This window comes from Eleutherodactylus coqui, chromosome 11 (genome assembly GCF_035609145.1).
Source record: "Eleutherodactylus coqui strain aEleCoq1 chromosome 11, aEleCoq1.hap1, whole genome shotgun sequence".
Taxonomy (NCBI): Eukaryota; Metazoa; Chordata; class Amphibia; order Anura; family Eleutherodactylidae; genus Eleutherodactylus; species Eleutherodactylus coqui.
The window spans coordinates 84,634,883-84,659,237 of NC_089847.1; the positions used below are offsets into that span (position 1 = coordinate 84,634,883).

Sequence of the window (24,355 nt, forward strand, 5' to 3'; positions counted from 1 at the left end):
GACCCCCTGAAAGTTCAAGGTCAGCATGTGAGAATCTTCCCCGACTATTCTCTGGAGGTACAGAAACGTCGCCAGAAGTTTATGGAGGCAAAGCGTCTCCTACGTTCTAAACAGCTGGATTATGCAATGCTGTACCTGGCTAGGCTCATGGTGATAAAACAAAAAAACGTGCTCATTTCTATGATAAGCCAGAAGACATGATTGCTTGTCTACAGCACCAATAAATTCTGACTGTCCTTAAATGCCTGAGTGGGATTGGCTGGTCAAACTTACTTCTGATACTTCTTGATGCCATTAACCTTGCATTTACTTTCTCCTGAAGGGAAGGTGAATCCTCCTTAACGTGGGAAGTATACCTGACTGTGTATTACTTTAATGCTGGGACTGCTCTACGCATATTTAATAAATGCACTGAAACAACTGTTATGCATTGCATATTCTTCCCTTCCCTTTTAGGCTTCTGATTGACTGATCTCCAAAGCCAAACTCTGGCCTGTAAGGCCTAATTTACTGTAACTTTATTTATGACCCTTTGCTAGACAGGCCACTGTTTTATTGAAGACTGAGTTATTACGCAGGTTGCAACATGTGTGATTTTGGTTATTATATTAGTCTGTGTATGCTATGCAACTCTAGACATGGACAGGGGAGTGCTCTTTCACCTTTCTCCTCTCTTCTGTCCTTTTTGTTGTCTTTTTTCTTTCTCTGAGGCTGCTCGGTGGGGTCGTGCCCCCCCTTTTGATTGTAGTGGTCCAGGGACTTAAACCTTTCCTTAGTAGGGTTGGATGGGTAGGGTGGGAAGGCTAGTTGGGGCTTGTTTATGGTAGGTTGATTTTCAAGTTAAACCCACAGCGTGATTGTCTGTATAAGGCATATGCCACTGTAATTTTTTTCATATATTCCCTTGTTTCCCAATGGTTGAAGTTCTCCTGCTCCTGCCCTGGCTGACCCTTACTACACAGGCAAACAGGATCTCATTATTAACCCTTTTTGGGACCCACCAATTGCTTGTATATTTGAAACACCAGCCGAACTGATGAAGGGGTTATCCACGAAATGCGTTTTCATAAGCTGATCACGTACTTTATTAAATAAAGGGAGAAGTTTCCCAAACCTTTGGTCACTGCTTTAACCTGGAGTGTTGCGCCTTCTCCACTGTTAGTTTTTAGTCCTATTCTCTTCCCCTTGGTTTGTGATGTCTCTTATTTACCTCGGGGTATCTCTGATCACTCACCACTCCAGCTAACTCTCAATTTGAGAGTATACGACCCCCGTGGAAGCTTAATTTCTTATGGATTGATCAACAGGTGGTCTGCACTTCGGCTGGTCAGGAGGCAGAGATTTACTGGTGGGTTAATGCAGCTTCGCCATCCAAGTCTATGGTCTGGGAGGCTTTCAAAGCCTTCACTAGAGACTCATATACTGTAGCCATTTTTATCTATAGAAAGTCCCTTCAACAGGATTGACTTTAGAGTGCCACCTCTGTGAAGTAAAGGTCTGCTATACCACAAATCCCACTGAAGCTAAACACGCTGCTCTTAATGGCTTATGAAGGGAGTATAAACTATTGCTACTTGATTATACTAGGAAGAAGCTCCTGTGCTCCCAACATCGAGTTTTCGACCAAGGAGATAAAAATAATTGATTACTGGCTTATCTCGCTAGTGAGGACAGTGTTATACCACCAGTTGTGTCAGTCTGAGATGTATCTGGAGCTAGGGTTACTGACCCCGAACTCATAATGTATTTACCAATTTTTATATGAGCCTTTATACTTCTAAGCTCAACTGTTCCGAGGAAGCCCTAATTGCCTATCTGGACAATATTCTATTCCTGAAATTGCCCCAAAGTAGTGCGGATATGCTAGATGGATATTTGGAATAGGAGGAGATAGAGGAGGCTATTTAGTCCTTCCCGAACAGGAAATCCCTGAGAGCTGATGGGCTTCCAATGGAATGGTACAAGAAAAATATCGAATTTATAGCCCCAAAACTCCTTGTTTTATACAATAGTACCCTATGGGAGGGGATCTTGCCATGGACTATGCAAGAGGCCCCTATAGTCCTAATTCCCAAGCCCAGGAAAAACACAGAGGACTGTGGCTCTCTCCTTAACAACGATAATAAAATCCTAGCCTAAATATTGGCAGTATATATTAATAAGGCCCTAAGTCACATCATACACGCCGAACAGTCGATATTTATGCCAGGTAAAAGTGCAGCCATGGATAGCAGGTGACTTTTTACTAGCCTAGCATTGTTGCACTCCAATCAGGTAAAAAATACTTTGGTCTTTATTGATCAAGCTAAAGCCTTTGACTTGGTGGAATGAAAGTATTTATGGGAGGTGATGTCTCGTTTTGAGTTTGGGATAAATTTTATTAAATGGGTACAAGCATTATATTATTCCCGGATACGGACAAACACCCATGTATCTGAGCAGTTTTTCCTTGCTAAGGGAATGCACCAAGACTGCTCTCTATCCCCAGCACTTTTTGCTATCGCAATTGAGCCACTCGCACTACAAATTCGGGCATCTACGGGGGTCATAGGGTTTAAATTGAGAACCTATGAAGAACGCGTAGCGTTGTATTCAGATGATACTCTGCTATTCCTAGAAAAGCCAGAGTCATATTTGACTTCAGTCCTTTCTATTTTTGACACCTTTGGAGTAGACTCCGGAGTGAAGGTTAATTGGGAAAAGACTGGACTGCTAGCAGTTGATAGCCCTGCGGCCTCCCTAGTTCTCCCTGCTTCCCTAAGTTTAACAGTGTCACCTACTTGAGCATAAGGATACTGAGGTCCACTGACTATTTTTATACAGACAACCTTGCTCCACTTTTGTGATGGGTGAGAGATATGGCAACGCGATGGGTTTCACTCCCATTGACGCTAGTGGGTCATATAAACTTAATTAAAATGAAGCTACTGCCCAAATTCTTGTATGTATTCCAAAACACCCCCATCTTAATCCCTAAAGGGTTTTTCGCACTGCTACGCAAAGTACTACTTTGCATATTAGCATAGTATGTTAGGCTGAATAAAGACAATGCCCATCTAGTTCAGCCTGTTTCAACCCTCCACTCCCCCATCCTTGTTGATCCAGAGGAAAGCAAAAAAACACCCAATGAGACAGATGCCAATTTAGCTCATTTGGAGGAAAAAGTTCCTTCCCGACTACATAATGGCAGTCAGAATAATCCCCAGATCAACGCGTGAGTTCCTACCGAACTCCGAGACCCAGATCAACAACCTCACTGGTCGCCTAATGTCTATATCCTGTAATATCATAGCGCTCTAGAAAGTCATCTAGTCCTCTCTTAAACTCCTCTATTGATTTTGCCATCACCACGTCCTCAGGCAGAGAGTTCCACAGTCTTACTGCTCTTACAGTAAAAAAAACCCTTTCTGTGTTGGTGATGAAACCTGCTTTCTTCTAGACGTAGAGGATGCCCTCTTGTTACGGTCGTAGTCCTGGGTATAAACAGATCATTGGAAAGATCCTTGAATTGTCCCCCTAATGTATTTATACATGGTTATTTGATCGCCCCTTAGCCGTTGTTTTTCCATGGTAAATAATCCCAATTTTGATAGCCTCTCTGGGTATTCCAGTCCTCTCATTGTTTATTAATTTAGTTGCCCTTCTTTGAACCCCCTAAAGCACTGCAACATCTTTCCTGAGCACCGGTGTCCAGAACTGTACACAGTATTCCATGTGAGGCCTGACAAGTGCCTTATATAGTGGGAGGATAATGTTCTCATCCCTCGCCCCTATACCTCTTTTAATGCACCCGAAGACTTTATTTGCTTTTGCAACAGGTGACTGGCATTGATTGGTCCAATTAAGTCTACAGTCAACTAGTACCCCCAGGTCTTTTTTTCCATCTTAATTTTCCCTAGTACCCCATTAAGTTTATATTGGTGGCATCCGTTTCTCCTGCCCCTCTGCATAACCTTACATTTATCAATATTGAACTTCATTTGCCATTTGTAGCCACATATTGTCCTCCTTTGTATTATCTTGTATATGTATCGCCTGCAAATATCAATATTTTACTGTGTAGTCCCTCTATTAGGTCATTGATAAATATATTGAACACAATGGGCCCACTAGCAATGGTGGCCTAATCAGAGTATGAACCATTTATTACCACCCTCTGCTTTTATCTCGGAACCATTTCTTTACTCAAATACACAAGTTTTCGCCCAGACGGAGCTGTCTCATTTTATATATCTACCTATTATGCGGCACGGTGTCAAATGCTTTAGAAAAATCCAGATATACAAGATCAATACTCTCCAGGTCCAGCCTAGAACTTACTTCATTGTAGAAGCTGATCAAACTGGTCTGACATGATCGACCCCTCATGAATCTGTGTGGATAAGGAGTTATGCTGCTGTTTTCCTTGAGGTATTCGAGAATGGCATCTTTCAGAAACCTCTGGAATATTTTTCCAATTAATGGAGTGAGACTTACCAGCCTGTAGTTATCAGGCTCTCTTTTAGATGTCTTTTTGTATATTGGGACCACACTGGCAATGCACCAACCTAGTGGTACAACCCCAGTCTCAATGGTATCCCTAAATATAAGAAATAGTGGTCTATCACGTTAATTAGTTCCCCCCCCCCCCCCCCCCCATCGTCTTCTATGGTTTCTCCTGCATTATTTGTTAAGGGGCCAGTTCTCTCAGTGCAAATTCTTTTACTGTTTATATAATAGAAGAATAGTTTAGGGCTATTTTTGCTCGACTTTGGCAATCAGTCTCTCTGCCTCCTCCTTGGCAGTTTTTAGTGCTTCTTCGCTGCCTTCCTGTTTTAGTAATTTAAACCCTTTTTTTCACTTATTGCCCCCCTTACAGTCTTGCCGAGCCACATTGGTTTCCTTCTACTTGTAGTTCTTTTATTTTTAAAGGGTATGAACTGCTCACATGAGGTTATTAGGACGTTTGTAAACTTCTCCCATTTGTTGTCTGTACTGTTATTTTTGAGGATGTTGTCCCAATTTATGTTCCCAAGAGTAATTCTGAGCTGATCAAATTTTGCTTTACTAAAGCTTAGTTTTTTTGTCGCTCCCTGATAAGACTTTCTATTGAATGACAGCTGGAATTTAATTATATTATTTTCACTATTTCCCAAGATGAGATGGAGCCTGTCCTTACGGTAGAGCCTGTAGCCGACAGAAAAGTCAGCCCAGTTCTCCAGGAACCCAAACCTCTCCTTCTTACACCAACTGCGGAGCCATTTGTTTACCGTCCCTAATATCCTGCTGCCTTTCTAGTGTGACTTTAGGTACAGGTAGTATTTCCAAGAAAACTACCTTGGAGGTCCTCACCCTAAGCTTTGATCCTAGGTCCCTAAAATCATTTTTGAAGGTCCTCCATTGCCCTCTAATTTGTTCATTGGTGCCAATGTGCACTATGACCACGGGATCTTCACCGCCCCTCCCAGTAATTTGTCAACCCGATCCGTAATATGTCGAACTCAAGCGCCAGGAAGACAACACATTCTACGATCCCGGTCTTCGTGGTAGATTGCCCTGTCTGTCCTCCTTATAGTTTAGTTCTCCACCACTATGACCTGTCTAGCTTACGCTGCGCTCCTTGTCCCCTTCTTACTGGAGCAGTCATCTTCTGGCGTTTAGAGGTCATGTCGTGCTGCAGTAGTGTTGGCTCTGTAATGGTATCATCCTCATCTACCAACTAGCCAAACTTGTTGGGTTGTGCCAGTTCAGGACTAGCCTCTCTGGTTCTCTTCCCTTTACCCCGACTGTCACTCAGCTAGCTGCCTGCTTGTCCTGCTCTTCCAGACTACCATCCGCCCTGCCTCTACCCTAGTGAGCAGCAAACTCCTTTCCATGTTGTCAATGGATCTCAGTATTACCAGTCGCTCATTTAGTTCCTGGATTTGGCGTCCAAATGTGCGACGAGCAATATGCACCCTCGCTCAGCTGATCAAGGACCGAATACAATGCACAAGTAGCATACTAGAGGGCATTGCAAAGCATGGAAGTCATCCTAGAGGGGATCTACAAATTTACCTACAGAAGTAATGAATATTGACTAGATTGCACTCCAAATGCGCCTCCGCCACCGCTTAGGTTTTTTGGGTTTTTTTGTAATTGCTCACACTTAGTACCTGCTCTCACTGTCACACAATTTTGCTTCACTTAAACCACGCACACAGAGTAACAGACATACACAGAAAATACTTATCAGCCCTTGTCAGCAGCCAATGCAGTCACCCATCAGGCGCATGCTCAGCGTCAGGACCTCACACCACGGCGATCCCTCTCTGACCTCTTGCTGCTGCGGGACCTACTCCTCTTCTCCTCGCTGGTCGAATCCGACGGCAGCTCCCTCGGTCTCCTTGCAGCAGCTCCAGTGCCATGCCCACATTCCCCAGCTCATTGCTGCACCTGACATCACTTGCGCCAAGAAGGTGGAGGTCCTTTGCTTGTCCGCGAGAAGGGGGGCTGGCCCTTCCCCTTTTTCATCGTTACTGATTAGCTAGCCAGTTGGTGTGCATGGGGTGGGGGCTGTTATCCCCTGATAACCTAGTGATAGGACTTGAGCATAAGATAGTAGGTCCTGAACAGAGCTCGAAAGGCTTACTGCTAAGAGGCCCTGACCTCACATATAAGTACTCTGCCTGCACCTATGTGGGTGACTCTTAGGGTCTGGAATATTGTCCTTAATTTGATACCAATGAAGCAGCCAAATGGTCACCATACCCTTCCCTATGGAGCAATACCAATCTCCCACACTTACAGAGCATGCCAGACGTTGTCTTCTGAAGGCGGCATGCACACACTCTTTCAGATGTAGTGGAGGGCGGCAATCTTTGTACCTTTCCACAACTGCGGATACATTTTGGCCTTGGCAATAGTTCCCTCTTTAGATACTTCCAACTCCAAAAACCCTCAGATATCTCGGACCTGGACGACCAGAGTGGCCTCTTCTGATTACTGATAGGGACAGACTCATATAGGTTATGTTTCTTCACAGAACCTATTACACCCCTATACATTTGCATGCTATGGGAATGTCCTGTGAAGCAGTCTGTCCAAGATGCCTGTTGGAGGTGGGCACAATCATGCATATGTTCTGGGAGAGTCACGTTTTACAGACTTACTGGCGAGACGCTCTTGAATTTGTTAAATTTGTATTTTGCACCCTAAAATCCACCTCTATTGCCTTGTGGAGGATATCCCGATTGGAGCAGCAATGTGCACTCTATACAAATTACTGTTCTATGCAAAAAAAAAAAAAAAAGTCACAATACTGCTCAACTGGAAGCACACTCCTCCCCCCCCCCCCCCCTCCCCTCCCTTCAAAGAAAAAAAAACACACGACACTAGAGCTGCCTGGTTGTGTGAACTAAATAGTGTTACCCCTCTATATAAACTGATATACACTGACTTTTTAGGAATTGGAAAGGCTGAACTCCCACGGCACTGGCAATCATGTTGTGGGTGAAGTTAGAGTTCTCATAGGTTTGTATTTTAAATTTTTATATTTGAATAAAAATAAATCATAAATTTAAGGGATTGACAAAAATATGATGATCCAACACTGAAGTATTACCGATGAATGTCCCTTTATGCTTTTTTTTTGTATTGCAATATATAAAATTTCCAATAAATGTTCCTTTAAAAAAAACAAAAAAAACCACCACTACTCATTGCCACATTTCTAATTTCCTAGTACACAGCTACTTTGAGAGTAGAGATCCTCTTTAAGGAGAGGTTATTCTTATATTATATTACGCATCACCAGTAAGGTGTACAGTGAACTAGTCACATCATGTTGGCCAGTAATATCTGACTCATGTTAAATTAAAGTTATTCCAATCTCGGCTCTTCATGGCCATGATGGAAAAACCCAAGTGTGTTGTTCCAACCATCTGTCAGAAAGAGCTTAACTGCAGTTTTTCTGCTGCTCTCATTGAAGTGAACCGGGCTACAGAAATAGGGTAGAATAGGCAGTTGGCCCTTTGCGTAGGCTAGGACAATGGGGCCAGTAGCCATTACCATGATTTCCAATCTTCGCTATGAAAAGTCAAGATGAGAATAACCATTTAAGTGATAGATGTCTGTCGCCTCAGAAAATTGCATTTTTTTTTTCTAAGAGCATGCCATTTCTGATCAGAGAAAGCACATTTACTAAAAATTAGTATGCACATGATATCTAGATGGCAGCAGATTCACTGCCAATAGGAGTTCAACTCCATACAGGGCACTGCCCTGTATATGAGTTTTGAAGCAGAATGAATAGCATCCAAGAATTAAATTATTAAGTTTGTAGGTTTGGCACATATTACTTTTTCCGCTATTTACATATTATGTACATACGGTGTTTAGCTCTGATGAAGGGCTTTGTTCAGCCATGAAACACATGGCATAAAATTTAATAGCTGTTTCTTTAGTCAAGTTAGTGTTGGTGAATAGGAATGCTACACTTGAACTTCTTTAGCATTTTGGGTCCTAATATGGTCTGCCCTTGTAACTGCAGGTAAAGGACCATTTAATACATAAAATCCCACTGCCTTTATAAAGAGGCCGACCTTGCACTTAAGGATTGTTTAGCTTAGACCTGGTTTTCCTATTTATTACATAAGGTGGGTCATTTTACATCAAGGTTGACAGGAAGGTTTGAATCCCAGTTGAAGTTTATCACACATTCTATCACCACCCACATTCTATCGACAGGTTAAACTGGTCACTTGAGAGATGTGGGCCACTTTAAAATGAGACATCAAGTGGTTCAAGTATACACATGGCCAAGTAGCTCTCATGTAATCATTTTTAAGTAGTAAAGCCTTAAAGTTGCACTTTGTTACCATTGACGTCCACAAATGGTGGTTTCAACAATGATTTAGATCCAAAGATTTTACACACATTTTCCCCTGTCCACTTCATTCCATATTAAGTAATACAGATAAATCCACCAAGATTAATTTTTCATTTTGGGATTTGAAACCAGCAGCAATTGGAAAAACAGATAGAAAACCAAGTAGAGAACATTTAATTCTAATAAAGTAAAGCCACAACAGATTAAAACTGACCTGCTTCCTGTAACTTAATAAGTCTAAGAGTTTAATGGATTAAAATAAGATACATGTCAGTCACATCAGCCAATATTGGCCCTGCAGCTCTTCGAATGTGTTACCATGTTTAGTGTTCTAAGTCTTTGCAGCCAGATTCTTTACAGGTTCTTTCATGAGCTTACAAAATTTAAAAAAAAACAACAAATCAATAGTAAACCTGTCTCCTGTGTACACCAGCCATGTCTCTGGGTATATACAAAGCACTTGGGGGTATTTAATTATTGCTTATTTTGCAGCCTATACACTACATTGTAAAGCACACAGATATACAGTAGTTGCAGATAAACACTACATCAGTGTTCTCCAAGTTGTGAATCTCCAGCTGTTGCAAGACTACAACTCCCAGCATGTAGTAACAGGTTTTATATCTGGAGACAACTGCACTAAAGCATCGGCTCTCAGAATAGCCGCCCTATTCCACAAGGCTCAGACAGAGCACCCAGGTGTAGCGGCAGCATCATAAGAGCTGGCTGAGATTTCAAACTGACAGACGTTACGCATTTATGAGTGGAGGACTTGTGTTAGAAGACTATTGTATTTGTGGGAAGGAGACGGGAAAAAGAAAAACGGCTTGAAAATCCACTTTGCACTCATTACATCCTGCACTGTGTCAAGGCCACTGCATAGGTTCTCTCTTCTCCGAAGGAAACTGATTGCTGCATGTAATTAGTAGGGCGGTGGGGCTTAAGGAAAAATATTCCTTCCTGTTACCTCGTTGTATATGCTAAAGAAAAAAAAAAAACACTCCAGACTCCAAAAGCTTGCATTGGATTTTGGAGCCTGTTTTTGTGTATGTGTAGATCTATCTATCTCTCTATCTCATCTACAACGAGGCAACATTCAAGAAAAAAAAAAATATATATATTCCCCTCCTAAGAGCCCCCTTACGGAGAAGAGAAAACCCATGCAGTGTGCGTCTTACTCCATTGGCCATCACAAAGCTCTCCTATTTTTAATAACGTGAAAATGGCAACACAACCATTGTGCGCTCGGCCTACAGCTCAAACATTAAAAGGTTGTCCGCGTTCTAGCTTTATGGCAAAACCCATTCTGCATGCAGCAACACAAATAGACATATACTCGCCTCTCCCTACTCCCACACTGGCATCCACTCCTCTGCACCCGTGTTTGTTTACAGGCTGTAGTCAGATAACGGTATTAACAGAGCTCAGCACCCGGCATCCCTTAAACAAGCTGAGGAAGCCTGTAACAAGGCCACAAAGAGGAGGCAGGAGTAGAAGCCTATTTTTATTCTCTTTTACTGCATGCAGAATGGGCCTTACCATTAAGCTATAACACTGACAGCCCCTTTAAGCTGTCCATACACAACATAATAGTTGGGCAAAATGAACAATTTTAGTCATTCCATTCAGCCATCGGATGAAAGTTTTATATGCAAGATCGTTTTGTCTTCCGTTTACCAAAAATGTAAACTGGTGGAAAACTCAGCTAACAATACAAGTGTATGGCATGGTGAGCCAAATTTAGAGAATCATTTGCCAATTTAGGCAAGCCTAGTGTGTTTACATATGGACTGGGGATTTTCTATTGTTTAGCTCATACATAGGAGCCAAAACAACCAAAGTGACAAAGTGTCTGCCGCACAGCACTTCACTGACATAGATGGTACTCTACTAACCCCATTGACTAATGGAGTCAAATCGAGCTTCAAAATGCAGTCCAGCATTATGCTGGACAACATAGTGCAGCATGTTGTGCTCTTCCATCCCAGATCTGTACGAGAGGCTGCAAAGCTTTACACAGATGTGAACAGATCCCACCCTCTCACATTCCTGGTGGGATCTTTCCTAAGATTGATCCCATGGACAACAGATTACCTAATGTGTATTGCAAGCTTCATGATCAAAACTACTAGAGGATTTGTGCATAATAGATCAGATGGAAGACCCATTAAAACCGCTGATCTGTTCCGTTTCCTTTTGGTAGCGTACTACTAGTATTCTTCGCACAGCTGTACTTTTGTCAACCAAAACATGCTTGGAAATTTTTTTCCTAGGCCAAAAGCCAAAACAATTCCGAAACACTAAAAGTAATCTGAAAAATCCAAAAAAAACTCATTTTGCACAATAAATTCCCTTTATTTCCATGGAATTGTGTAAAAGGTCTAATGTAACACTTGCCCACTAAGAGCTGCGTTCTTGTGCTAGATGCCACTTATTCTGGTGACCATGCAATATGAAGCAACATTTCGACATGAGTACAATTCATAATGTGTTCACAAAAGAGAAAAAAAAAAAAGTTACCCAAGTTAACTAAATACAATGGATTATTTGCTTTTAAGTTAAGAGTTTCCTATGCTATACTGATAACTGGATATTGAAATGCGACTACAGATCTACATGCCCATCAGCCACTCCCGTTTAATCCAGGTACTTAAAAAAATATATATGTATACTCTAGAAAAATAATGAATATTGCAACTTCTTTCAATGTTGAAAGCATTTAGTGAGTGTCGAGTCCAGGCCCGGGAGATGCAGCAGATATGGCACTGGAAGGTTGTATTTGTGGGGAAGAGACTGACGGCTTTTAGTCGCACTGATACATTGTAACTCATACATTTTCACCCTCGCCCATTTATGCCAGTTTGCTTCGGGGACGGAAAACGCCATATGGTATGTGTTGAAGTACCCATGAAAGTCAGAGTTGAGACTCTATATACTGTACATGTGTCCATATGAACCAGCATGTCACACCTCTACAATCTAAGCTAGAACTCAGGTAAACTCGGGAACATGCCCTTAATCATGTTTTCCAGTGCTTGTCGTTTTGAACAGATGGTTTCTTTTGCGGAGAGTCTCCGTTGCGTTAGACTTTAAGTAATTAAGAGGCTGGTTTAGTATGACTGAATACATTGTCTGCTAATAACCTGATATTTTCAAAGAATGACGACAGTGAAATGACACATTGGGCGTATCTGTGTGTGCGCACACATACATATACACGATTTGTGGATAAAGAAGCATTTTTAAAACTCTGTTTTATTCCATAAACTGGTGAATGATCAGGTCCACAAGCTCCGCAGTGTTCCTCACCCTGTATTGTCTATTTGGGTAAAATGTCAGGAGTTCTGGTTCTGATAAATAGAAGCTTTGTCTTTAAGAAGAGCCAGGCACAAATGACAACTCCAGCTTCCTAAGAAACAAAAAGGAAAGCGGTCTTTATCAAGAATTCTAATGATTGAGAAGAGATACTAGTAATGGGATCCAAGTAAAGCAATGTCAAGACAAAAACAAACATGTCGGACACTTACCCTCAGGAGGCTCTGCCATAGGAGGCGAAAGACAGTACATATGATATCCTCTATCGCAGTCATCGCAGAAGAGCAACTGGTCCTATGGAAACAAGAGGCTCAGAAAAACTTCTAGGCCATAACATGCACATGTCTAGACAAAGGATTAGCTCAAGAAGAGTAAAAGTACTTCCAGACAGTGAAGGCAGATAAATCGTCAGATCTAGTGTCCAGGACACGTTAGCATGAAGAGGTTTCTTAAATAAAAAGACAATAAAAGATTTTACTCACATCATTTTCCGAAGTCCCACAAATGTTGCAGCACTTGCACTCAATGCATTGCCAGCGATACGTCTTCACTGCAGCCATCATCACCGGTGTAAACTGCAAACAGGAAGGGTGCCCTACGACCGCAAGAAAAATGGGGCTCAGAGTGGGGTCTAAAATATATATATTTTTTAAATGTGCACATAATAGTTCAGTGCCTTTGCAAATTTTGCCACGGTGTAGCTTGTGGATATGTTCATATAAAAAAAAAAATGGGAACAGGTATAAACTCTAACTATTCTTCAATGGAAGTAGATGTTGGTCTATTATGTAGCATATCAGTGCAATGGAAAAGAGAAATGCTGAATAATGGTGACTGAATCATCATACCCCATCCAGGACAACTTAGGAACTATTTTCCACACAACGTGAGCCTTGTTTGTTTATTCTGATTGTACAAGGACCATTTTTGGGTGATGAGGAGGGTAGGGGTGTTTAGAAAAGTATCTCCACTAAACCAGTGTTCATAATTAGCAAAAAGCCCTTTGTGCAAGTCTCACATTAACCACTACAAAAGAAGAACTGAATCCACCGGCAGTGATTGACCCAAGAACACCTCATCCGACAGTCAATCGTAAAGTGAATGTCCACCTTGTCTCAGCATTACATGCTACAGTCCAACACACTGTGTTTACATTAACATATCTGTATAGCAGCAGACCTCCAAATCCTCTGCATAGACATAAGTTTGAAGGAAAATATTCAATTATTTCTCCCCCGTCTCTCAGTGTACGGGCTAAACAAAAAGTCTGTGTGTGCACTACTCACCGAAAACAGATGGAGGGGCGCAGGACTCGGCCGAGTGTTTACGCGATTTTAAATTAAAAAACAAAACAAAGATCGGTGGAGGTTTCAGCACCCAAACGTCACTGATCAAAACGGACGTCACCATGATATGCCAAGTTTTTTTTGCTTTTTTTTAAAGTTTAGTTATGTTTTAACCCCTTAAGGACTAGATACTTTAGGAATTTTACTCATGAGGTGGTTTTACTGCCTTTTTTTATTCAGCTACCAAAAGGTTTGCCGCTTTCTCCCCGACCCTTGACATATAGGGTTTTTATTTTATTTTAGACTTTTTCACCCCACTTTAGTTTTATTATTAGTTTTATTAGTATATTTACACTAAAATAAAGTACAGGAATGGGTTTCATTTTGTTTCGGATGTTTCGATATATAATTTGCAGTTGAGGATTACAGGGCACGTATGGTGAAGGTTTTTGTTAGCGTTGGGTCGTTTTCTTTCTTTTTTTTGTTTTATATTTTTCATAAAAGTAATTTTTTTTAAAGTTAATTTTGTGACAGTTTTTGTCCCCCATGAAGTTATTAGACCCTCTGGGGGGACATTCCCAGTGTCTTTTTTTTTTTCCTTCTAAATTTCACATTTTTCCACTGCAGCCTCCATAGTAGCCCCAGTTACAGTGGAAAATATTCCTTAGTAGTGACAATAGTCATTAACAGAGCTGATCAGGATCTGCTTGGACCCTGCAGCTCTGCTGTACAAGGGGACCCCCAGCAGTCAAGTGATCACCAGGTCACAGTGAAAATAATGCTTCCACTCCTTAGTAGATAGCGCTCATCGAGTGCTACATAGCCTGGGAAGAAGGCAGAAGAGTCTAAAACCAGCTTTAACCTTCTCCTCTGGGTCCTCGGCTGTGTCTAACAGCCAAAGACCTAACCTTGATTGCATTAATTCAACACTGTATTTTTGCTGTGGGTCAGGATTAATGCCCAGGACCAAGCCCTGTATATTTACAGCCCTTAACCCCTTAAATTGCTTCGTTAGTCAGTTCAAATATAAACAGCATACAGTAACTTGCTAAACTCTCCTGTGAGGCCTGAAGGCAGCTAGAATTTCATATTTCAGCTATGTCTAGGCAGGAGATTTGCAGCCGTGTATGACAGTAACAAAGCACTGACCATTTTAAAGAAATATTAAAAACAAACTCAGGATTTGGAACCAACTGAGATTAAACCAAATGAAATTATTTTCAAGGACGGACATTCACTTTAAACAAAGTCCATCGAACGTCTCATGGAATGCATTAAAGTGTCCCTAGGGGCATCATTTTCCCACCTGATCCGACATCAGAAGTGGAGAGGCGCAACTGCACGATGGATGGTACAATTGCCGAGGGAGCTGTACGGCACCCAGCGTGCGGTTGCATCTCTCCAATGCCCAATCAGGCAGCAGAGTACGCCTGGGGAGACACTTAACACACTGCCTGCTAGATGCCAATATGGTAGGTGCGTTGTGTACATCTAAAACAAAATAAGCTAACACAGGTGATGGACGCGCCATTATACAGTTTATTAGCACTAAACTGAGAAATAAATATACCAAGTCTGAAACAGCAATGCAGGAATTAAACCGATGTAAAAAAGAAACATACACCGTCATAGCCTTCGTTAGCCGCTCGCTGAGCATGGACTTTGGTTGCAAACATTAACCCACACAGTTTTTTATGCAGACTGCTCCGTCTGCTGCACTGAATTCACATTTATTTGCATAGTTATATTAGATTGCATTTCATTATAAAGCACAATGACATCTGGCATTTTTAAATAATTTAATTACAATTATTACAAGTTACTTTATTGTATTGCACCACAATTAAAGTCTATTTAATTTTTTTTGTCAACGGTCAGCTAGCAACACGTAGAGGCAATAGAAGCAGCACTAACTGTTCTCTCATTTCTGTCCTTTTTTTGGGGAGGCGGGGGGTTAATGAGGGGTGCCCAATACACATCAGGAAGTGGGGAAGGGCATGCATTTCTACCATGATTGGTACAGCTTCCCATTATGTAAACTTTGACAGTCTATACCACCCAGTCATCTTGAAAACCAGGCAAGCGTTGAGCTCCCACACTGCTTATTGTATCACCCTCTTTACCCTGCCTCTCATACCCGAGCGACCGCAGTCTGAGCAAGATACCAGCTCTTCTGGCTGGTTCGTTTTCTTGTTGATTTTCGAATCTCCAAGGCAAAAGTCACAGTAATTGTTGGGCAGTGCAAGACCATCCGGGCCCTTCTTGGCTACAAGGAATAAAGAAGGAACAAAAAAAGGAAGTATCAGTTTACATTTTACAAGACCATGTATGCTACTATTACGCTTTGATTGAGCGAGCTTTACCTATAGCTCGCTCTGTTCATTTAACACCATAGAGGAACCTAACAAATATCCAAACTATGAGGTTAAAGGGGCTGTACAGTTGTAAACTCTTGTTGGCCTATCTTCAATAAAAGCCATCAAGAATAGATGGGCAGGGGTCTGCGCCAGTGATCTCCCATGCTCAGGTGTTTGCAGGGCTGATTTTTGAAAAAAAAAGCAGACAGCTCTGTTCCTGCTGCAGTGGCTCAACTTGGTACTGCAGTCTAAGTTACCACTGAAATGAATGGGAATTAGGCCTGCAATACCAAGCCAGGCCGCTACAGTCGGAACTGAGCTGTCTGCTTCCTGCAAAAATCAGCTTCTACCAGTGAACAGTTGATAGATGGGAATCCAAAGCAAGACGCCAGCTGATCTTTTACTGATGATTTAACCTGAGGTCAGGCTATCAATAGTTTACAAGTGTATAACCCCTTTAAAGTTGGTTTGTTTACACCACGTCATCGCCATAGAACAGAAGCTCCCACAAAGCTGAATGCTGCAACTCCAATTCTCAAGCTGAAAACAATTGCTTTCTGCTTATCGGCAAAACTAATGAATAATTCCATCAGCTTAAATTGACTTAAATTCTGCAAGCTCACATTGTTAAATTTAAGTGTTCACAAAAATGGACAAAATGGTCTTTGAAGGGTAAAAACACAACCAGGGAAAAAGAAAAACTACAATATTGAAGAAATGGAACGATGGTAAAGTGACGTACTTGACTTACTCTTTTGCTCCTCTGGTCTATGCATTATGGGTGTAGGCGGTTGAGAATCTTCTTTGTCCTCCGCTCCAGCCCCTTCTTCATCCACTAAATGGGAGTGTGCATAGTGATAGCTCAGGCCGGGTCGGTTTTTGTAACGCTTTCCACAGACTATGAGAAAGAGAGAAAAAAAAAGTAGTAGTAGAGTGGAACGCAATTATAGGAAAGAACAAGCAAAACATCCCAAGGACAAGGAGACATAAAACACAAAGAAAAAACATAATCAGCAAAAAGTGAGAGGGGCAGTGAAAGAGACTGCTAGACTTCACCAGCAGTCAATAGGTTAATATGAAATAGCAAAGCTTGGGTGGACTGACAGATAAGCTGCATGTTATAACTGAGGACCACCAAACCAGGGCAGGACAATGCTGCAGTCACACCTTCTGTGTACACAGAATACAGGCAAATAAAGCAGGTTTTCTAGTGAAAGACATGTACAGTATATCCTAGGATTGGGGCAGTGGAGGCGCCAAGGTGGGAGGAAACCGCTGACTTTTCAAATCTCCACAGAAGTCTATGAAGCGTTTCGGAAACAGCCAAAGGCTTTCTTTGTCCAACTATTCGTATAGATGTGAGCAGCAGAATCTCCAGCCAACTATTCCCAATTTAGCATGGCTTCAGGGCAGCAAAAGTGAACACTGGACCCGATTTTTGCTAATCCCTGTAATACCTCTAACCAGGCATTACAAGTGCAATAGTGTAACTATTTAAAAGGGACAAAAAGTCAAATTAGTCTGATAGGTGACAGAAAAATGTGAAGTCACATTAGTGAAGTCTGAATCTTTGGCTGCAATGACAACTTCTTTAAAAAAATTAAAAAAAAAAAATTTCATCATGGCTGCAGTTTGATGTAAAACTCGTGAAGCTAAGCTTGCGGCTGCCTTCTAATGCATTTCTGTTTCGGCACTGGACCTCACTATAATGAGGCGGGTGAGGGATTTGCAGAAGTATCGCTGCACGCTCCGCCATCCTTGGCGTTAAAGGTGATGATTCCCAACACAAGTGTGCACATCGCTGGAAATGATCTAATCCATGTGGAACTGCTCCATTCAAACCTATCGCTGTCTCATTCATATTTTCTGGCAGATTTCCAGGCCAAGACCCCAGACTTCAAAAATATGATCTTCTCAAAAAGGCACTTTTGAAAAATATTTTCATGGGATTCCTCCTTTAAACGACACCTTTTTTCATCGCTTGGCAAAGCGATGTGATTGCGCATGCTTCTGGCAACAAAAAGTTAACGTTAGTAAACAACATGTACTGGAGGGAGGCAAAGAAACGGTCAATACCGCTCCGGAAAGACCATATTCTTATAGCGGAGTGTCAGGACCGCGTGGTGACATCTAGCCATAACCACCAGAAGAGGTAGTGAGCGGCATGAATCTTACATCAACTCACGGCATTTAGATTTTGGATTTGCTTTGATAACGCCACATGCCGACTTCAAAAATCACAAGAATCAGTTCTATATGATCATTTGTAGAAATGTAATCCCTGTATATAGCCACATCTAAAGCATTCTGCTCTAACGGGCAGGTTACCGCTTCTGCTACAGAGACATGCAGGAAAGCAACATATGATAAAGCACAACACTGTCACTAAACCAGAAACAAAGCGGTCCTTAGCAGCTCCTTATTAGTTAAGGGACTATTACATGGTCCGATTAGCAGGTCTGAATGTTCCCCTGATCATTGGGCCATGATCAACCAACAAAGAGCAAACACTCATTTATCAGCGGATTGTGCCTTGATTAATCATAAATATACTAACTGGTTGGCTACTAGAGCTGAGCGAGCGTACTTGTTTAGGCAAATTACTCAAGCGAGTACGGGCATTTTCGAGTACATGCCTGCTCGTCCGAAAAGATTCGGGGCCGGCACGGGCGAGTTGCAGGAGTGAGCGAGAGAGATCTACCCCCTCATCCCCCCACCAGCCCCCAAATCTCTTCGGGCAAGCAGGCATGTACTCGAAAATGCCCATACTCGCTCGAGTAATTTCCCTTAGCGAGTACGCTCGCTCATCTCTATTGGCTACGCATCTGTCCATGTAAACTGCAAAAGCCAGATGTGTATTCGACCAATGACCGCTGTATGGGGACCACCAATTGTATTAATGATCCTTCATTCCTGTATAGCTGATCATCGGCTCGTGTACACACAATTACTGACCGACATTCTCATTGGGGCTTATTTACTATTAAAAAAATACATATTACTACGCCAGAAAACAGTCTTGCACGCTTTGCGCTACATTTACTGTGCCTTTATAGACACTTTCAGACAGTTTTCCGACTTGCCCCCCTGGAAATGGGTGCAGACTTGAGTCAAATTGCCACAAATTTCGCCAAAATTTTGGCACAGTTTCTGATGTAAAATAAGCCAACTAATAACTCAAGCTAGACAGTCCTAAAATGCGACAGATTTATCATTCGGCAGAGCTACTGTGATAAATCAGGAACATTTTAAAGACAGTCTAGTATAAATTTGCACTGCCCAACTTTAAGGCCAATCTCTCAAACAACGCTTTTAACAGTGTCACCGCGGCATTTGAAATGCTGTGGTAGATGCAGTACAACGCCTCCACCGACTTCAATGGGGCTTCGCAGACTCGAGTTTGAACACTGTTTCTAACGCCCCCATTTTCGAGCGCCATCTGCTCTATTTTTGTGCGCTTAAGCGCTTTTTAATGCGCCTCATCACCTATAACAATGATGGGCGGCATTTAGAAACTACAGTATTTTTGAAACCGCCGCGCGGATTTGCTGTAAAACGCTGTGTTCTACCAGCGGTGTGGAGAGAGTGGCCTTAGACAGTATCTGTAAATAAGCCCCATTGTCAGCCGATGCTCGTTCGCATGGGCAGATCTGTCGACATAAGAGCAGTGTTCGCTATAAAGGTCAACTCATAAGGGAAGCATACAGGACTTCTTGGTCTTTGATTCAGTGACTTCCTTAGATGACTTGATGCTCCTCTCTACAGGTAAAGAGGATGCTTGACCAGTAGAGAACAATGTATTCGAGTCATGTTGTGGAAAAGTTATGGCACCAGCACCATAACTAAAGTCTTGACCCTTCTTTCCCCTCCATTCTTCTAGAATAACCCTCCAACTTTAGTTTCTTTCGGCTATGTATAGGGGAATGTAGTGTTCAATATTAGATAAGGACATTTTGTAATGCTTCCATACAAGGGATAAGAGCTAAAGCACTGCTGGGCCAACCAGAAAGGCTCAAGATGTCTCAATGTTACCTTTAAGAAGAATCTTACAAGAATATTTCTGAAAGACTTTGTGAACTGATTGCGTTAAAGTTTAAAAAGTAGCCCACAAGTCCCTACATTTGTGTACTGCAACAGAGGGGTACAAAACAATTGCAGACTTGGCTTACAAAGCAGAAGGCAAGTGGCATGTTAATGTGCAGGAAATCCAAGAAGTATAGCAAGGACTTACCATGACATACAAAGCATAAAAGCACAATCACCACCCCATTGTTACAAGAAGTCAATGCGCCAAGACAGAAGCATACTAATAAAATGGCGTATGGAAAAGACAGATGGGCACAAGTTTACAGACACCACCATAATGGTGACTAGCATGGCTGAGAAGAGACAAAGCATGCTGAAGCTGCAAGGCCAAGGAAGACGGGCAGAGTGGGGAAGATGGCAAACTAGCGCCACAAGTGAGCAAGTTTAACTACCTCTTTCGGAGAATTTCGTAGTTTGCTTTAGTTTGTAACTGTCTGAAACAAGGAAAGAAAGAAAGAGAAAGGGGTGAGTATGCTACCTACACAAAGAGCAGAAAGAGCAACTGAAGCAAAGGTTTTTATTTATATTTAAAAGGGGTAGGAGGCTGCAAATCAAAAAGAGAGGCACCAATTTATAAAACCAAGTGACGGGAAACCTGCTGTGACTCTACAGCGAAAAATGTGCAGCTTTGATTGTTTCGTTCCCAAACAAGTGCGAGCCTGAAAGATTTGGGGATTTTTTAAAAGAAGCCAAAATCCGTGGCCTGGACCCAGAAGACAGATTAGAAGGCTGTAAATCACACATTCAGCTTTCCAAGCGCGGGAGTCTATCCTTTCATATGGATGCACTCCACATGTGATGCCAGCCTTAGGGGAAAAAGCCAAAATCACAGTTTTGGTTAAGTAAAAATATAAAAACCATCAAAACTGCACTGTTTAAACAAGGCCTTAAAAACAATCTGTCTCAGGGAGAAAACCGGCTTTATACTCGGAAGCCCTGTGCTTCAGTACATTGCCATTCATCCATCTATGGTGGGAGGTCAGGCTCTCATAAATGAAGTTGTTCTCCTGTGATAGTCTACGTGCAGCAACTTAATACATAGATTATCCAGTTATATGACGTTACACATACCTTATGTACACATCAATATACGCAAATACAGAAATGGAAAATGCAACTTGGAAATAGAGCTGAATGTTGAGCGAATGGCATTAGATGCTTATTCCTAAAAAGGCGCTTACTGGTTATAACAGTGAGACTGAACATTACTAAGGCCTCCCTCACACAGATCCTTTCCGGTACTGTAAGGAGGTGACTGGTTCTTTGGAAATGCTGTGCAATCTAAGGGCAACACTGCATAGGGCTGAGAATATACAGTCAAACTTATTCGACACCCCATTGCAAAGTACATTTGCCATATTTACAAGCTTTAGGCCCAATGTCCACGGGAAAAATAGAATTCGTGTCCAGCACGCATAGAGAATCATTGGACACCCGCAGGTAATTTAATACCTACATATGTCATTTTTCCCTGGCACGCGGATCACACGCATGGGGAAACCACCCACAGCATGCCCCATTTCGTGCAGGTCTTCCGCACGGACAGCTCCCATTGAAGCCTATGCAAGCCGTGCGGTCCCGTGGCACACCCGCAGCTGTATTTGTGCTGTGCCGAGGGACAACAGGAGTTCCCCCCCCCCCCCCCCCCCCCCCCAAAAAAAAAATGCACACGGCACACTACCAGCATGCTGAGCACATTTGCCGGGCTGAAGAAAGAAGATTCGGGCGCGACAGAGGGCAGATCCGCAGCGTCAGGCAAGTATATCTGATTTCTTGGCCTCATGTTTGCAGGGCAGGAGGGACCCGCTGCGGGATTCTGCATGGGGAATCCGTTCAGGCACGAATTTCCCCGTGGACATGAGGCCTTAAGCTGTTTTTTTTTGCGTATGACCAATAGCTCAACACAAGTGGTTTCACAAATTGAATACAAAATGCAACTTAACTACTGCAGTCTCCCAATTCTTCAGCTTCATGCCGAGCATCTCCAATTTAGAGCTGTTCTGACCTGCTGCAAAACATGATGCATAGCCAGACACTAGCTTTTTCCTAAGACGTTTTAGCCGATTCCTCATGCGCAGTGGTCTCTAGTTCACTAATATTCTTGAGTTTGCAGGCAGAAACCACCTTCAATTCCACCCAAAATTTTCTAAGGAGTTCAAGCAAGGTGACCGACGGCCACTCCACAAACGTATAGGATTTCTACAACTAAGTCTTGATGAAATTTGAGGTATTTTTTTGGAGATAATTGCCATGTTGCAAGGTCCAACGATGCCCAAGCTTCAGTTTCCTCACAGAGGGCATGAGATTATTTTCTCCTAGGATATCCTGATACTTGATTGAATCCATCCAAATCCTGCAGGTCTCCAGCGCCTGAGGAAACAAAGCCGCCCAAGAACATCACCGAGGCTTCTGCTTTGTGCCATGTCCAGGTAGAGCAGCCAGGGTTCCTTTAACTTTGAATGTCCAAACTATGCCCCCAACTCTCTACGAACATTTAGCGCCCATCCTATGATATTTGTATCCTTTTCCTATTTTGCACAAAGCAATTGATCTTACCTTTTTGGACAGCTTTTTACATGCAATCAAATGTCAGTGAAAGTCCAAGCCAGTCCAGGTATTTGATGTGATTTATCCCAAAACTATCCGGGCAATCTCTGACTCACAAAACTTCAGGCGTGCTCTAAAAACGCACCTCTTCAGGGAGGCATACCATATTCCCTAAACCAATCCCCTCTGTACTCCGCCTGATAATATGCTCCCTGTCCTACCGACTGGAATCCCTGCTAACCGCAATCAACCGCCCCCTGCAGTCACAATGATTCAATTTGACCGTTGTCTATGTGTATAGCATCCCTCACTCTCCACCTCACCATACCGTGTCCATCTCCCTTTACCTTCTGTATCACCCCATTATTTGTAGTATGTAAGCTCGTTGGAGCAGGACCCTAACCCTTGTTTACATCAATTGATTACTACATGCAACCGTGGTTTTGTTTGTTCCCCCTGTCTAAGTACTGTGGAATATGTAAATAATATCATCTCAAGCACACCTGATGCAACTAATCAGGGGCTTCATTAGCTGTATCAGGTGAGCTTGAGACAGCACCTAGTTTGTAAATGTGAGCTCTTATAAGGGATTGTATTCAGAGGGTTGAATAATTCTGAGACTGTAGTAGTCATTAAAAGTGGCATTTTGTGTTCAATTTGGAGAAACCGCTTGTTATATTAGTTGTGTGGAGCAATTTAAACTGGTCTCGTGTGATTGAGCTGTTTACAAAAAAAGGTTTATTTGATAACTTTAGTTTTTTGCGGTGTTGGGGGGGGGGGGGTTGAATAATTTTGTTTGCAACTGTAGATTGTATATTTGATGGAAACAATTCCGTGTAGCCTTCATTTTATTCACATCTGTTCTTCTCTCCAATGCTTAGGAGTCCAGTATGTAGTCCTACGTATGTACAGTTAGACGGCAAGCTGTCAATCACTATGTAGGACCGCCCACTGATCCTAATTTATCCTAATCTAATAGGCTCAGCTTCGCCTGCTCTATATCATGCTGCCTGCGGATCGATGTTTTCAATATGACAGGTTCTCTAAGATTATCCTAATGTTTCTAAACTACAGAAAGCAGTCAAGGATGACTTATCAAGGGACTCAACTATTCAAATTACAAGAAGCTTTCTGTAATAGCATTTCAGCATACATTTGTACTGAAGGGTACAAGCCAAAAGAAGAAGGGGAAAAAAGGCAACCGAACGGCATAAGTTATCATAGTAATACAACATGGCTATTAGCAATGTGAAATTTCCATTAAAAGCCAACGTCTTAAATTATAACTGTATGAAGTGCAAGGGTTTCTTAATTCAATCTCAATAGCGCCCTCTTAAAAGGGTTCCCAATAATTGAATTACGGTATGTAGGGAACACTGATGGTCTTGAAACAGAGTGAAAGTATCCAGGTGCCAGTTCTCCTTGAAATAAAACCATTCATTTGTAGCAATCTCCGCTGGCAAATTGATGCATTTGTATTGTGCTTTGATCAACTTTGGCGAGTATCCCAGTCTGGTATGTCACCGATGCAAGCATTTGGAAAACTCCTTTAAAATATTCATGTCATATTTAGACAAGGGTACTACAATATATTAGAGGAGGGTTCGCCATACCCAATGCTACTGGATGCAAGGTCTCAGATGACAAACTACACAGAAGTTATGACTTAGTTAAGATAAATAAATAAATAACCCACACCACACCAGTACTGGGTGCATCATGAAATTTAAGTATTTAACACCCAAGAGTCCATGCATCTGCATCATACAAGTTATGATGTTGAGAGTTTGAAGAACCTGAAGGCCTAACCCATTGTGCATAACAAGCGCTGAGGAATCACTGACCCCGTGACCAGAGCATCCCCTGAACCACAGGGCAGCTTTATGGAATCAGTATAACATGACTAATTAATGAGC

The 24,355-nt window shown here is 42.1% G+C and overlaps 1 protein-coding gene across 4 annotated transcripts in view; it reads right to left on the minus strand.

Moving 5' to 3' along the window:
- Positions 1 to 12,085: 12,085 nt before the first annotated feature.
- The window catches only part of DPF2 (double PHD fingers 2), a 39,918-nt gene continuing 27,648 nt past the window's right edge, over positions 12,086 to 24,355 (minus strand). The window contains exons 7-12 of one of the 4 annotated variants that reach the window (XM_066582876.1): positions 20,285 to 20,326; positions 16,558 to 16,704; positions 15,587 to 15,715; positions 12,646 to 12,758; positions 12,376 to 12,457; positions 12,086 to 12,257 (exon numbers count right to left, since the gene is read on the minus strand). In XM_066582876.1, coding sequence (XP_066438973.1) covers positions 12,184 to 12,257; positions 12,376 to 12,457; positions 12,646 to 12,758; positions 15,587 to 15,715; positions 16,558 to 16,704; positions 20,285 to 20,326 — 587 coding nt within the window. In that variant the 3' untranslated portion in view covers positions 12,086 to 12,183. Of the gene's footprint in view, positions 12,258 to 12,375; positions 12,458 to 12,645; positions 12,759 to 15,586; positions 15,716 to 16,548; positions 16,705 to 20,284; positions 20,327 to 24,355 lie in introns of all 4 variants that reach the window. The other 3 variants (XM_066582875.1, XM_066582878.1, XM_066582877.1) reach the window with 3 other exon arrangements.